This window comes from Cornus florida, unplaced genomic scaffold (assembly GCF_030987335.1).
Source record: "Cornus florida cultivar Cherokee Brave unplaced genomic scaffold, ASM3098733v1 CherokeeBrave_3.0.0_Hap2_Chr04, whole genome shotgun sequence".
Taxonomy (NCBI): Eukaryota; Viridiplantae; Streptophyta; class Magnoliopsida; order Cornales; family Cornaceae; genus Cornus; species Cornus florida.
The window spans coordinates 105,758,418-105,773,234 of NW_026775574.1; the positions used below are offsets into that span (position 1 = coordinate 105,758,418).

The 14,817-nt window shown below is 33.4% G+C and overlaps 2 protein-coding genes across 2 annotated transcripts; one reads left to right on the plus strand and one right to left on the minus strand.

The window, feature by feature from the left end:
• Positions 1-257: 257 nt before the first annotated feature.
• On the plus strand, positions 258-3,244 carry LOC132304514 (transmembrane 9 superfamily member 11-like). Its single transcript, XM_059802240.1, has one exon. The coding sequence runs from the start codon at positions 824-826 to the stop codon at positions 2,804-2,806; it is 1,983 nt and encodes a 660-aa protein (XP_059658223.1). The 5' UTR covers positions 258-823; the 3' UTR covers positions 2,807-3,244.
• A 3,533-nt stretch (positions 3,245-6,777) lies between these two features.
• On the minus strand, positions 6,778-7,290 carry LOC132305517 (uncharacterized). Its single transcript, XM_059803150.1, has one exon. It carries the CDS (start codon positions 7,288-7,290, stop codon positions 6,778-6,780), a length of 513 nt encoding a protein of 170 aa, XP_059659133.1.
• Between the last annotated feature and the right edge of the window lie 7,527 nt (positions 7,291-14,817).

The window sequence follows — 14,817 nt, forward strand, 5'->3', positions numbered from 1 at the left end:
AATTTGACGAGGTCCTAAAGTTAACAATCGAGTAAACCTCTATTAGCCCTGTGCAAGCTCGAATCAATGATCATTAGAGAGCAAATTCAAAACCTGACTAGCTGAGCTACTCGCCTATTCTACTCCGCAGGGTTATAAAACTCAAGTCGAAAAGCATGGGTGGACAGAGGGCTTCGTTCCTGTGAGGCTATTGTTGATCCGAACATTTAGGCATACGATCACACAAGACAAGAGCGTCTGGTTGCGTCATCTGGGAAGGCATTTACCATACCAACTTGCGAAGAGAATTGTCAATTAGAAGAGCTGTCTTATATGATCTGGTCGAGCTTTGAGGATGAATTTAACCCCACGGAAGCAGGTGACACGGCTGTTAGAACAAGGGTACTATAGTCAATTCACTTTGTGAACGTGTATCTGACAAAAATAAAAAAAAATGCTAAAACTCGAAAAGCACGGTCAGAGGCAAATGCAAAGATATAAATAGGGTGTTTATTTGGTCGTCTTCTCCCTCCACACAACGCTCCAGGAATTAAGGCATTCCTGTTTACCAAGTTTTGCACAACTTCATGTAAGACTCTCTCTCTCTCTCTCTCAATTTCTCTCTCTCACACACAAACACACACAGATAGGCAACAATCATATCTGTAAAACGTCAGTGAATGCCTATTGTTCAATATTCTTCGAATTTGCATTGATGCACATAAGAGGCAATAGCACATTGTACAAACCATATACAAAATTCTCAAAATCTAGCCTTTTTGGCTCCATTTGGCATCTGGGTATCTCTCAAATCTGTGGGAAAATCAGCAAAAACCGGTGACCAATGGATTTATTTTATCAACTTAGGTATTGGGTTTTCGTTTCTTGTTTGATTCTGCAATTCGTTGATGGGTTTTATCTTCCTGGTAGTTTCCCACACACATACAATGTAGGTGATCATTTATCTGTGAAAGTGAATTCATTGACATCAACTGATACAGAACTCCCCTTTTGGTATTATAGTTTGCCCTTTTGTAAACCCTCAGAGGGTGTCAAGGACAGCGCTGAGAACCTCGGCGAGCTCCTTGTGGGAGACCGAATTGAGAACTCCCCGTATCGATTTAAGATGTATACGAATGAGAGCGAGATTTTTGTGTGTAAAACAAACAATTTATCACCAGATGAATTCAAAATTTTGAAAGAAAGGATTGATGAAATGTATCAGGTTAATTTGAATCTAGACAATCTTCCAGCTATTCGATATGTGAAGAAAGATGGTTTCTTTCTCCGTTGGACCGGTTATCCTGTAGGGACTAAGGTTCAAGATGTTTACTATATATTTAACCATTTGAAGTTTATAGTTTTGGTTCATAAGTCTGAGGAGAATGATATGGCTGGTGTTATTGGGGCCGGAGATGGGGCGGAATTGATTGCAATGGGCAATCATCATAATAAATCCAACAACAGTGTGCCAAGTTACATGGTTGTGGGGTTTGAAGTTATTCCATGTAGCTTTCAGCATGATAAAAAATCATTGAAGAATCTTAATATGTATGATAAGTACCCTTTGTCGATCAAATGTGACCCGGTTACGGTGGCAATGGCCATAAAGGCAGGCCAACCATTGACATTTAGTTATGAGGTCTCTTTTGTGGAAAGTGATATTAAGTGGCTCTCAAGATGGGATGCATATTTGAAGATGGAAGGTTCAAAAGTTCATTGGTTTTCAATTCTTAATTCTCTGATGGTGGTTACTTTTCTTGCTGGGATAGTTCTTGTGATATTCTTGAGGACAATTAGGCGAGACTTGGCTCGTTATGAAGAGAGTGACAAGGAGGCTCAGGCTCAGATGAATGACGAATTATCTGGGTGGAAACTTGTTGCTGGAGATGTTTTTCGAGCTCCAAACAATCCGATACTCCTATGCATACTGGTTGCAGATGGGCTTCGGATTCTAGGAATGGCAGTCGAGACAATCTTCTTTGCTGCTCTTGGTTTCATGTCCCCTGCTTCTCGTGGAGCCCTTGTTACCGGCATGCTTTTCTTCTACATCTTCTTCGGAGTTTTGGCTGGTTATTTCGCCGTTTGGCTCCTAAGGACAATTAATTGTGGTGAGACTCAAGGATGGTTTTCTGTGTCGTGGCGGGTTGCCTTTTTCTGTCCCGGGATAGCTTTTCTTATACTAACCACCCTGAATTTTCTCTTGTGGGGAAGTGACAGCACAGGAGCTATTCCATTTTCAACATTTTTAGTTTTGCTAGCACTTTGGTTTGGCATTTCTGTGCCCCTCACCCTTGTGGGTGGATATGTTGGCTCTAGGGCTTCTTACCTTCAGTACCCAATACGAATCAATCAAATTCCTCGCGAAATACCGGAGCATAGATTCCCTTCTTGGTTGTTGGTCCTAGGAGCTGGGACTCTCCCATTTGGAACCCTCTTCATTGAGCTATTCTACATCATGTCTAGCATTTGGCTAGGCCGTGTTTACTATGTTTTCGGGTTTCTCTTCATTGTTTTCAGCCTTTTGGTGGTGGTTTGTGTTGAAGTGTCTCTAGTCCTTACCTACATGCACCTTTGTGTGGAAGATTGGAGATGGTGGTGGAAATCATTCTTTGCATCTGGTTCGGTTGCTTTTTACATCTTCTTGTACTCCATTAATTATCTCATTTTTGATCTCAAAAGCCTGAGTGGACCGGTGTCTGCAATTCTATACTTGGGGTACTCTCTCTTCATGGTTCTGGCAATTATGCTTGCAACTGGTGCTATTGGGTTCCTATCTTCTTTCTTGTTTGTTCATCAACTTTTCTCCTCGGTAAAGATAGACTGAAAGCCATTTCATCAAGGAGTTCTCTCTCTAAATCGGTGGTGGATATCTGTAGAGAAATGAACAGAATGATAGTGCCAGTGATTTTCGCTCTTTTGCTGATTAATCTTCAATTAGTTGAGGTATTGGGCGTCTCTAAGGTAATAATATAATCATTACCAAATTTTCTTAGAAAGTTGTAGATGAAGATTGCTGCATGTTATTGACAGTGTATTATTCCAAGAAGAAGTAGAATAAGGTGATTTCTATCTTTTGATGCAGATATTCTTGGTTATATTCCCTTGTGAGTTGGAATTTGTTAAATGTTTTGACTTGGTTATCTAATTTGTGCCATTATGTTGTATCTAATTGAATATTCCTGATCAATGAAGATGAACATCTATTTAATCTCAAACATTCTGCCAAATCAACTGGGGTTAAGATGCAAATAGAATCAGCTTTAACGGGAGTGATTTGTAATGCTCTATATTATTCATAATGACATATTTACTGTGAGCTGTTTTATTAGTTACCAATGACAGCACATGGATTAGTTTGTTTTTGTCCAATTTTCAGTGCTTTAATTTGTGATATCTAAATTTAGAACGGGAATTCTTTTTGCATATAATGTGTCCATGATTCAGGGATTATTTTTTGGAAAGTTGTGGAGGGATTTGAAAACGTGATCTCTAGACAATACTTGTCTTGTTACCTCTGAGATGACTTTAATTTATTTTCAGCTGCATTTGATCAAATAATTTTGACAGTGAGTGATCACAGTAATTTGATTCCACGTTTAGTAATCTGTTTGCATATCTAATTCCAAAGAATGTCGGCTTGTATTCTTCCGTTCATAGTTTTCTCTCCTGAGTCTTGGAATTACTTTATATCAACAACCACAAGAGATGTTGTAATTCCATAACCTCTGTTAATGGCAGTCCTGTTTTAACGCTCCTGATCTGATCGCAGAACAAAATCCTCTCCTGCGTTACAGGAGAGCCGGTGCCAGCCGGCTTGTGCCACGTCATTGGGAACAAAAAAGACAAATCTTTAGAAACAAAATTTTACGGAGCATGACAAAACCTTTTATACATACATGTATATATATACACATAAACACGTATTGAAATACATATATTAGTTTGTACCAAGATTCATTATTCATCTATGTTTGGGATACATATAGGAAAAAGTTGAGACGTTGGCATTGTATCATAATATTTTCCTAACGTATATTCCAACTTTCTCCTTACCAGCATTTCAACATTTTCCTTACGTGTATCCCAAGTACATCAAAAAGTATCTCACCAACTAAAACACGGTCCACTATTCATGTCTTTCTCTTGTTTGAGATACATGTTAGGAAAATATTGGGACGTTGGCCTTGCATCACAATATTTTTCTAATGTATATTCCAACTTTCTCCTTACTAGCATCCCAACATTTTCCTACATTCCAAAATATCCTCACCAGTTAGAAACAGATCATCCCAACTTTTTCCTAACGTACATCCTAAAGTATTTCAAATTTATTCACATCCTAAGCTGCATCTCTGTGTAGACACTAGTGTCAATAAACTTGTGTTGTGTATGTCATTAAACTTGGAAAAGCTCTGGTTTCGCTTTAGATCCATGAGTTTACTCTATAATCACTGTTCTTTAAAGTTTGTGTTGAGAGAAAAAAAAAGAGTTGGAAGTTGGTTTGATTTTGATTTGATCCTGTATGCATGTGTGTATAACAAAACTTTTGTTTTTTTTAATTTTTAACTTTTACCATTTTAACTCACCGGATGGGATCGGCTCTCCTGTAGCACGAGAGGATTTTGTTCCCCTAATGGCAACATATACTTTGTAGCATAGAATTGATACCTTGGAATTCAAATTGAAAAAAAATTAATCCAAACTTTAACCGATTTTTATCCCAATCCAATTCCAGTGCATATGCACCAATTCCATGGTACCGTAGAGTAATATTTTTCACTCGGAATCATTCAATTGGTACACGCAGAAGAAATTTCCTCATAAAAGAAAGTCGTAATGCCGGTGCTCATATTTCTTCTAAAGTGCAGGATTTTCATTTACCAGTCCTTAATGGGAAGTAATTCTTGGTGAATGCTTAATTTGTTATTGATCCCCTATTTTGGCTATTTTCTGTCTCAAGAAAAAATGACATGAAGGAAAAAGATACTAGTGGGTGTCACATGCGCAAGTACTAGGGCTAGGTTGCAAATGAGCTGAACCTTGGGGTATGTTCGGGCTCAGCTCGGCTCGCCAAAATAAAAGACTTGCTCGGGTTCGGACGAGCTTAGTTAGGGTATGTTCGGGCTCAGCTCGGCTCAAGCTCATTTATATATATATATATATACAACCACATGGTATATAGTGTGTGTACACACAAAAACATCTCAATCATCGTCTGTGTTCTGGGCTGGTGATGTGTATGGCACTTATTGGTCTTCAAAGTGGAGACCAGGATGAAAGAGAAAGAGTGATAAGATAGAGAGATATTTGAGAGAAAGATGAAAGAGAGAGAGTGCGAAGATAGAGAGATATTTGAGAGAAATAATCCATAACCAGTGTGAGCGGGGCGAAGAAGTGTGGATTCGGCAATTAGGGTTTCGAGTGAGAGTGAAGTGAATTGGGGTATTTGTTCTCCTAAAGTTTGTTTTGGGCCGTTATAATCTAATGGCTCATATGGTATTAGTTTTATGGGCCTTAAAACATAAAGAACTTTGGGCCACACTTCTAATATATATGTGCTTGCATCTTCAATATTAAAATAAGAATCTAATGGGCTTCTTAAATAAGTCTGTTTACGAGCCGAGCTCAACATTGCTCAAGCTCGACTCGTTTAATTAAACGAGATTAAAAAATACAAATAAGCCCGAGTTGCGTTTTTAACGATCTAAGCCCAAGCATTTCACTCGGTTCATTTGGCATCAATTATAATTTGAGGAAGGTTAGTAAAAGAAAAGAAGAAGATAGTAAATACAATTCCATATTGTTTCACACATCAACACCGCACGTGATCAATCACTATCCTTATCATTTTCACTGCTGGCTATTAGTCTATCTTGCTTTGGACCTGCACTCCCAAAGAGAAAAGAAAGGAAAATCACAAATTATGGTTTGCCAAAGAATTTCATCATTAAGTGAATTGGAGTGGCTCCAATTCATTTACAAATGAAATATATATAGTTTTAACTTAAAAAATCACATATACTACTATCATAAAGTCATTTAAACAGAGTTTGAACAAATTCAAATTCCAAAACGAGTGAGTTATATAATTTTGACTTTGGGGACAAATTCATTCCATTAAAAGCCCTCACCCATTTTCCATTTTCCTGTCTGGTCTATCGCAAGGGATATAATTTCTTCAAACATCACATCTACTTGCAAACCCATGACACGCTCGCTGCAGCATCCAGACGACTATGGACACCTCCCTAGAGGGACATTTTTTGCATATATTTTGGACAATAATGCCCTCTCAAAAATATAAAATTCTGATATTTTTTTTTTACTGAATTGATGTACTTATCTTCCAAGATGTCTGAGCATAAGAGATTTCTTCATTCCTGGTATTCAAATTTACAAGGCAAGCAATCTTATTTAGGGAGAAAGTGAGACATATAGTACAAAATAGCTTCAAACACACATATGGTATCAATTGAGCTTGTATCCAACTTCCCCGACATGTACAAGTCTAAAACCTAACTTCAAAAACACACAAACTACAACAACGCAATACCCGGACACAAATAGTAATAAATATACATACATGTATATTTTATATAAAACTAAATATGAAGTTACATCAGATTCTCTGGGATACAACAAGACCCTCCAAACAAATGTAACCAAACACAAATAATAAAAACAAGCCTAAACAAAACACTAAAGACAATTTGTTGCAACAATATGACCTTCCCGTTAAAAAAAATAAGGGAAAGATCATAATTCACAACCAAAATATATAAATATATATAAATATCACTGCAAATCAAGTCGGAGAATTCGCCGGAGATCAGTTGCCGCATCCAAAACACTTGTTTTGGTGACGAATCCAGGCAACGGCAAAGAGCTCGGCGGAGGAGACACGATAGATGCCGAACCGGCGTAGAAATCAGTCCTTCTCACTTGTTTCAACACCGTCTCCGGCTCCGGACCAAACCGATCCGCCGAAGACAGCGCCAAATCGACCGTCTCATCCTTTGCAACCGTCGTTTTGCTCAAATCTTCGCCGCGTTTCAATAACTTAACCTGTCCCATCACTAGACCTTTCGCGGGACTATCCTTAACCACCGTGTGTCTGCTTTTGTTGTTGGCGGTGGTGGTTTTGTTGGCTTGCTTGTTGTCAAGTCTGGGCGGACTTCGCTTCCGACGGCTGTTCGATTTGGTAGGGTTAGGGTTTCGTCGAATCTTCATATGGGGATAACTTAGGGTTTCTCTAGAAAATCGATCTCTTAAGCAATCTTGTGGTTGCAGAACTGCAAGTCCTCCCATGGTAGAGAGAGAATCGAAGCTCAAAGGTTAGAGGTTACTTTCTAGGAGAGAAAGAGGGAGGGTACAAAAGAAAACAGTTGTGGATTTCAAAATAAAGACGCAGAGAGATTCAATTTAGATTTGAAGACGAAGACAACAGATCTGTACTTCGAAAAATCGTTCAGATCTGAGCTTTGAAGAAGAAGAAAGTTTTGCAGAGAAAATAAAAAATTATCTTTCTTAGGGAGAGAACAGAAAGGGTATTGATATGTTTGGTATCTAGGGTTTGAAGGGTCGTTTTATAGGGAAGCTAAGGCGGTATATGGTGTGGCGAGAAGGGTATAATAACAATACGACACCCACTCCCATTTAAAGCGCGTGTCTTTCACTACCATACCCTTGTTAGTTACCTAATTAGTAGAACCTTTAGCTTTTCCAAGAAGTATCGTATTTGAATTCTCCATTTCCCAAGTTTATCAGGATAAAATAATAAAATTAATTAAAAAAACTCAACTCTGTTTTTAAAGTTACACAATCTTTATCGACGGAGCACTCTTAACATTTTGAGTATGCTCTTGCTCTCAGATTTCGCTCTCACTTAAATTCTCATTACTTATTACTTAATTCTGCCGCTCTCGAATTCGCTCCCACTCACTCACTCCCACTTTTATGTGACTTAACTCTTTTCTTTACGTATTAGTTTATTTTTCACTTTTTAAAAATCATTTTTCTTGTTTCTCCTATTAAAGATAATAACTCTACAATTTTATAGGGAAAAACTAATATATTGCAAATTCTTTTATAAATTATTTATAGTCATTGAATTCAATTTATTTATCACAATTTAGTTGCTGGTAATTTTTGTAAAAATATTTTGATAATGGCTAAGTACTTTTTATACTGATAAGTGAATAATAATAAGAGGGAATTTTTAATACTAATTGAATTCAATCAATTGAATTAAGCTTATTAGGATCTGGTTATGATAAAAATAAAATAGTAAAGAGTAATGACTTAAGGCATACTTGGTATGTAACTCTCCGAAAATAGTTATAAAAAAATAAAGAATAATTTTCAGAGAACTATAAAAGATTATTCTCTGAAAACAGGCATTAACTGAGTTTTTAAAAAAGTGAATCAAGCAAAATATTTTGTACAATTTTATGTTTTTAATTTTTCAAGAATAAAAAATTATTTTCATAGTTACAAATCAAGCAAACCCGACTTCTTTTGTGAAGAATTTAATTTTCTTGGTTATAAAAACTAAAAATACAAATAAGTACTTGAAAATATATAAGAGCAAAATTTTTACGAATGTATATTAATTCTTGTGTATATTAGATTTGAGTTGTTTCACTTCAAATTAAGAATGATGTTGTTCTAATAAAAGATATTTTTAAATTTTTTTCAAAAAGAAAAACAAAGAGTTGGTACAAATAAATTGGTATGAAACTAATGCGTCTACGTGTGTTTACATTTCTCATAATTCACTAAAATTTGGATGAAATTTGAGCAAGATTAGTAAAATATTTTTGCAATGTAAATAGTAAATAAGTAGAAAAATCTGAAAAAAAAAAATGAGTGAGAACAAAATTCATATTTTTAAAAAATCAAAAATATTCATAACTAATGTGCTACAGTCGTACTCCGTATAGTGGTTTGGTACGCGCGCTCTAGAAGCACGTTGGATTGTTGATTTTTAGGACTTTTTAAAAAAATTAATTTTAAAACCCGGTAAAAAGCGAGTACATGACGTGTCCGAAAAACCAGCGGAAGATAGTAGTTATCCACGGGTTTGACATCTTAACCTTCTATTTCCTGAGAATTACAAGAACACCATCTCGTATCGTCCTAGTGCTTCTATTTTGTTTTTTATGTGCTTAATTTTTTTCTACCACTAATAATTTCAAAATCAATTCAGGTTTCGCTTGAAACTTAGGGAAAAAAAAAAAAAAAACAAAGAGGGAGAAAGAATAATATTAGTTACGTGATAAAAAAATAATAATAATATTAATAATTTACATTCATATTTTAATGGGCAGCAGTGAAAATAAAGGAAATACTAACTTAAGAAAAAAAAATGATAACAATTGAATTAGTATCAAACCCTTCATCAATAATTTTGGAGTGAAAAGAAAAAAAATGCTAATATTCTTATTATTAGTCCATATTAGTATTGAGGACGGATACATTCTCACTAATTATGATCTAAATATTGTTCAAATATAATTATAAGGAAAATAATTTAGACTTTTCTTGATTTGTAATTCTGAGAAATTTTTTGTTTTTTTAAAAAATTGAAAACAAAAAACGGTGTAAATTTTTTTACTTTTTTCTGAAAACTATTTTCTAAAAACTCAGTTAAAAAAAGTTCTGTTTTTTAGATAAATGTCTTTTATTGTTCTCTACAAATTGTTTTTTGTTCTGTAAATTCTTAATAACAGTTTTCAAAATTAGAAACTAAACATACCCTGATCCAATCACAAATACACAAATAATCGGTAATTAAAAAAATTTGGAATGTAATAAATAAGAAAATCTGAGAGATTGATTGAATTTATTTCAAAAAAAACTCTCTCATATTTCCTTTTTTATCACTACATATTTTGTAATCACAAATTATTTATACATTTATGATTGGACCATATTACCTACTCACCAATAAATAAACAATATAATCCAAATCTAAATTTAAGTCAAAGGTATTTTTGATTACATATATATATTTGTGAAGCATATTTGCCCTTAATTGCTGGATTAAATTTTCAAATCCTCAATTTCTTATCAATGGAGGTCAATGTACCAGTTCTGGATTTTTGACTATAGTGTAAACCAATCTCTGACCCATTCAACATTGACTTGATCCACCAATTAATGAGTGTGCAAACATAATTTATCACAAGACATGCGTAATTCATCTGTCTCATATGCCTTGGATAATTCATTAGAAAATTTGTGTTTTTTTGAAAGTGGTCTCAAGAAAATTCGAACTTCAAATCTCTTAATAATTTAAACTCCACTAATTTGATTGTTTAATTAAACTTTAAATTTCAGGTCAAGTTCAAAATTAATATTTAAGGATAAATTACATTAATTTTTTATGAGTTTCGTCAATATACACAAATCTCCCCTTTTGTTTGCCAAACTGCACCGACCTCCCCTAAAGTTTGTATCTTTGTAACACTGAATTCCCTTTTGTTAAAGACTCTTAATGGTTAACTCAGTCAACGATGTAAACATTTTTTTTTAATCAAAACTTCCAATAGTACCCTTTTCATTATTTTCTTAACCACTGAAAATCAATACCCTCCAACCTTTATATTACATAATAGGTAAACCGATGCAAACATGTGCACTTCAAAAGAAGTCAAACGACAACTTGCAAGTTTTATCTCTTTTCCTAATTTTCTTTCCCCTTTCTTAGCTTCACATAACAAGTGTAATCTTTATTTTTCTCTCTCCTCTTATATTATTTCAACCCTTTCAACTCTAAACCAATCTCGATTAAATCTGGAAGTAAATTAGTTTTACACAACTCTCAATCTATGTCCTATTTTTTTTTTTCCAATCTAATTATATCCAATCCGTTGTTTCAATTGTATCATAAAAACTAGAGTTTGCAAAAAAAATTGGACAAGGAATACTTGCCACTGGCAAGAAAATCTTAAACGGGCTAAGATAATGAGAAGAAGAAAAAAAAAAAAAATTTGATTGACTCATATACTAAATCACCCACTTCCATATACCACCGTGATCAATGTCTGTAGCAGCAGTGAGGTGTTCCTCTATCTGTAAGATATATATACACACACACACATATTATAATAGAAAATTTGCATATGGCGAACTATTCATTTTTCTAAATTGACGACGCTAATTGTCTAATAATCTAATTTTAAAGAAAAAATATTGTATAGACAAGAGCTGGGGTCATGGTTTTTGGATTTCAAATATAACAAGAGAATGTTGAAGCTTGTAGAAAGTAACAACCCATGAGTTTAATACTTACTTGAGATGGTTTTGGTTTTGGCTACCAAAAACCCTAAAGCATCCCTTAACGGGTACGAATATATGTTGAAAAGAGGAGAGATGGTGAAATGAGACGTAGTCAATGAGTTTAATGATAGGTGAAATATATTTTATATTTTATTTTTATTTTTGATTTGAAAAGTAATAATAAATATAGATGGGCATTTTGGTCTTTAAAATTTTGAAATAAAATAAAAATATATATATTAAAGACAAAAATATAATTACACAATAATAGTTTACACCATCCCATCTAAAGTTTTGATAGGGAAGGTCCGTGTAATTTGACAAATAAGAGGGAAGGACTGTGTATGTTAACGAAACTTTAGAAAAGGTCAGTGTAATTTACCCTAATATTTATGAGAAGAAAACAAATATTAAAAGGCTAGTTTTCAAATACATATTCTTGAAAATAGTTCAAAACTCAATATAATGAGTTCGGGAAAAAAGAAAAAAAAAAACTCAAAATTTTTTTTACTTGATTTGCAGTACTTGAATTGAAATATTCATGAACAATTAAGTCTTTCCATTTGCCATGACTTGTATTTACTGGGGAAAAAAAATTTTATTACATGATTTTAGTCATTTACTAACTGACAAGTAACGTAATTATTGAGAATAATAATATGGGATCATGTAATACTGTAATAAAACTTTTTTTTCATTCAAAGGGACTAAGGTCAAAAGCCAAGATGACAGAGGCATAAAATCAAGCCAGAAAAGACATACAGATCTTAAAGTAAAGAACAGAGAAAATAGAGCTCAACATTCTGCAAACGGAATCACCATGAGAGAACGTAGTAAATTGAAAAGACTGAAAGGTCTGGTCATTTAATACTGTAATAAATTGACACCTCTTCTTTTATTTCCAAATCAAATTTAACGTGCATACCCTGCTATATTTAATTTGATAAATAAATATGTATCACACTATTTTTAATTTAATAATTAAAATATATATATATTCATTTGTTAGTGGTATACATTAATAATAAAAGTTATATTTAATTTGATAAATAAATATGTATCACATTATTTTTAATTTGATAATAAAAATATATATATTCACTTATTATTAATACACAATAATAATAAAAACGATTTATATTTGACCGAAGTATTGTTGATTTCTCTTATTCACCATTGTTTTGGGAGAAATTTTAGTAGGAAACAACCTAGTTAGTGGTGGTGCCAGCACAAATGTTTTGACCAGCAGACCAGAAAATGTCATTGGTGAAATTAAAGTTGGGACGCGTAAGTTTTGGTTTGTTTTTGCAGAGAGAATAATGGGAGTCATGAAATGCACGTGAGTTTGGTTAGAAATGTAATTTGTGTGGAAAAGAAGGGGTAAAGGTGGAGAAGGAACCTTGGATTCTCCATCTAAAGCGTACAACTGCAAAATTAAGGAATAAGTACACGCGTCAAACATCGAGAGGATTGAGTTTGACGTTTCTGGCTACGTGTATTTATCGCCCGGTCAGAGTCGGTCCACCGACTTCACTTTCATTGCCATTTCTCTCTCTCCGTTTATATTGATATACTCCGTAATATAACAGCTGTCAGCCACAATAAATTATTATTATTATATTATATTTGATTTGATGTTTTGTTTCCAATAACACAAACAGAAGATTTGTGTATGGAAATCAAGGTGGGTCCATGGGCCCATAACTAAAAACAAAGGTCCAAAAAACAAAATAACGAACATTAATTTGTAATATTATCGTTTTGTGCATTATACATAGAACTCTACTCATTGAAGATGCAATAGGCATGTTAAAATATTTAACTCGAATATGCAAAATTCAGTATTGCATTGTTGATGTAAATATGATATGGGTCATAAGTCGAGTTAGTATGTACCACACAATCATTGTACCAAATTAATGATTCAAAATTATCAACTTGTCCGTTGGTAATATTAAAATATGTTGGGAATACGAGCACTTTTCAAGTTAGAAATGGAACTGTATAGGTTCGAAAGTGAACTATGAAATGCTATAAAAGGTGTGACACCGCCACTTGCCTGTTAAGCTATTCATTGATTCAATTCGATTGCAACCCAAAACATGGGAAGCTCATCTAAACGTATTGGCACCAACATAATCATATGAATTGGGATCTACGACCGAACTAAATTGGGATGCTATTTTGGGGGCATATGGACCCGAGAAACTCTTGCCAGCTACAGTATTGGGTCATTGTTGAGCCCATAACTTCCCTCATTCTCAAAAAAATCTTTGTATCGGCCCGTGGTCTGTACTTGTATGATTTAAATCATGAGCTCCTACCATTCCTCATAACTTCAGCATATTCTTTTAATTTTTTATATAGAGATTAATTTTCTGAAAAAATAATAATTAAAAAGCCCACTTTTTCAGAAAAATTCAAAAGTTATAGCCACATTTTTTTTTACTACTACTAATCTACCTGAATAAAGAACGGATAACATTACTTATGAGAGAAAGGAAAGGGAGGGGAAGAATAATTTTAATCATGTATCGTGTTTGGTTAATTAATGAGTTTTATAAAGGAAATAATAATAATCATGTTTGGAAAATATATATATATATATATATATATATATAACTGTTTTAATAAATTTACTATTATAACCTTTTATATTTTAAAAGATAAATTTATAAATTTAACTATGTAATATAAAAATAAATAATAATTTGATAAAAACATTATTGTTCTTTTGAATTCATGTTATACCCGTACCTTTAACTTATATGCTAGATAGGCAAACAAAATATATGCTAAATAGACAAAATAAATGTTACTATTTTAATAAAAATGAGTTAAATTAAAAGTTACCAATAAGAGATGAAAAAAAAAAATAGACTAGAGAATTGCATAATATTTATGCGACAAATGCATCAAAAATATGAAACAATTATTTCAGTGATAAATTATATAAATTTGTCACAAATAGAATGCGGAAACAATTACTCCATATTTCAATGATAAATTATTAGACAAAGTCCAAAAAACCCCCCTCTGACTTTCACGCTTTTCCACTAAATCCCCTGACTATTTTTATTCCAAAAAACCTCCTCAACTATCAAGGGGTAACATATTCCACGATATGCTAACTAATAATGCAAAATGACTAAAGTATCCATTAGGCAAAATTTGTGAATTGCCATCATCCATTGTGTTGAGCAAAAGCCATTTTTTTCTCCTTTTCAATTATGAGTTTGTCAAGATAAATTATATCTGGACTTTATTCTTAGATTGTTTTGCTCTCTCTTGATCAATATTTTTTTAGGGTTTTTTTTGTATGATTTATCTGGACTTTTTTCTTTTCTTTTTCCCTTTGGTTTGGGGTATACCCTGTTTTTTTTTATACTATAAATAGAATACTCACAAATTCAATTTTTTGTTTCCTGTATGTCTTATGGATTATTGATTTTGTTTCCAATTTTTTTTATTTTTTTATTATTACTCCTTTTTCTTCAGACTCATTCAATTTCATAGAAAACCAAACCAATGTGAACAAATCACACTCATATA

What these genes read in the sequence shown, in the direction of transcription:
- LOC132305517 (XM_059803150.1), bottom strand. Translation starts at nt 7,290, where the DNA reads ATGGGAGGACTTGCAGTTCTGCAACCACAAGATTGCTTAAGAGATCGA.
- LOC132304514 (XM_059802240.1), top strand. Translation starts at nt 824, where the DNA reads ATGGATTTATTTTATCAACTTAGGTATTGGGTTTTCGTTTCTTGTTTG.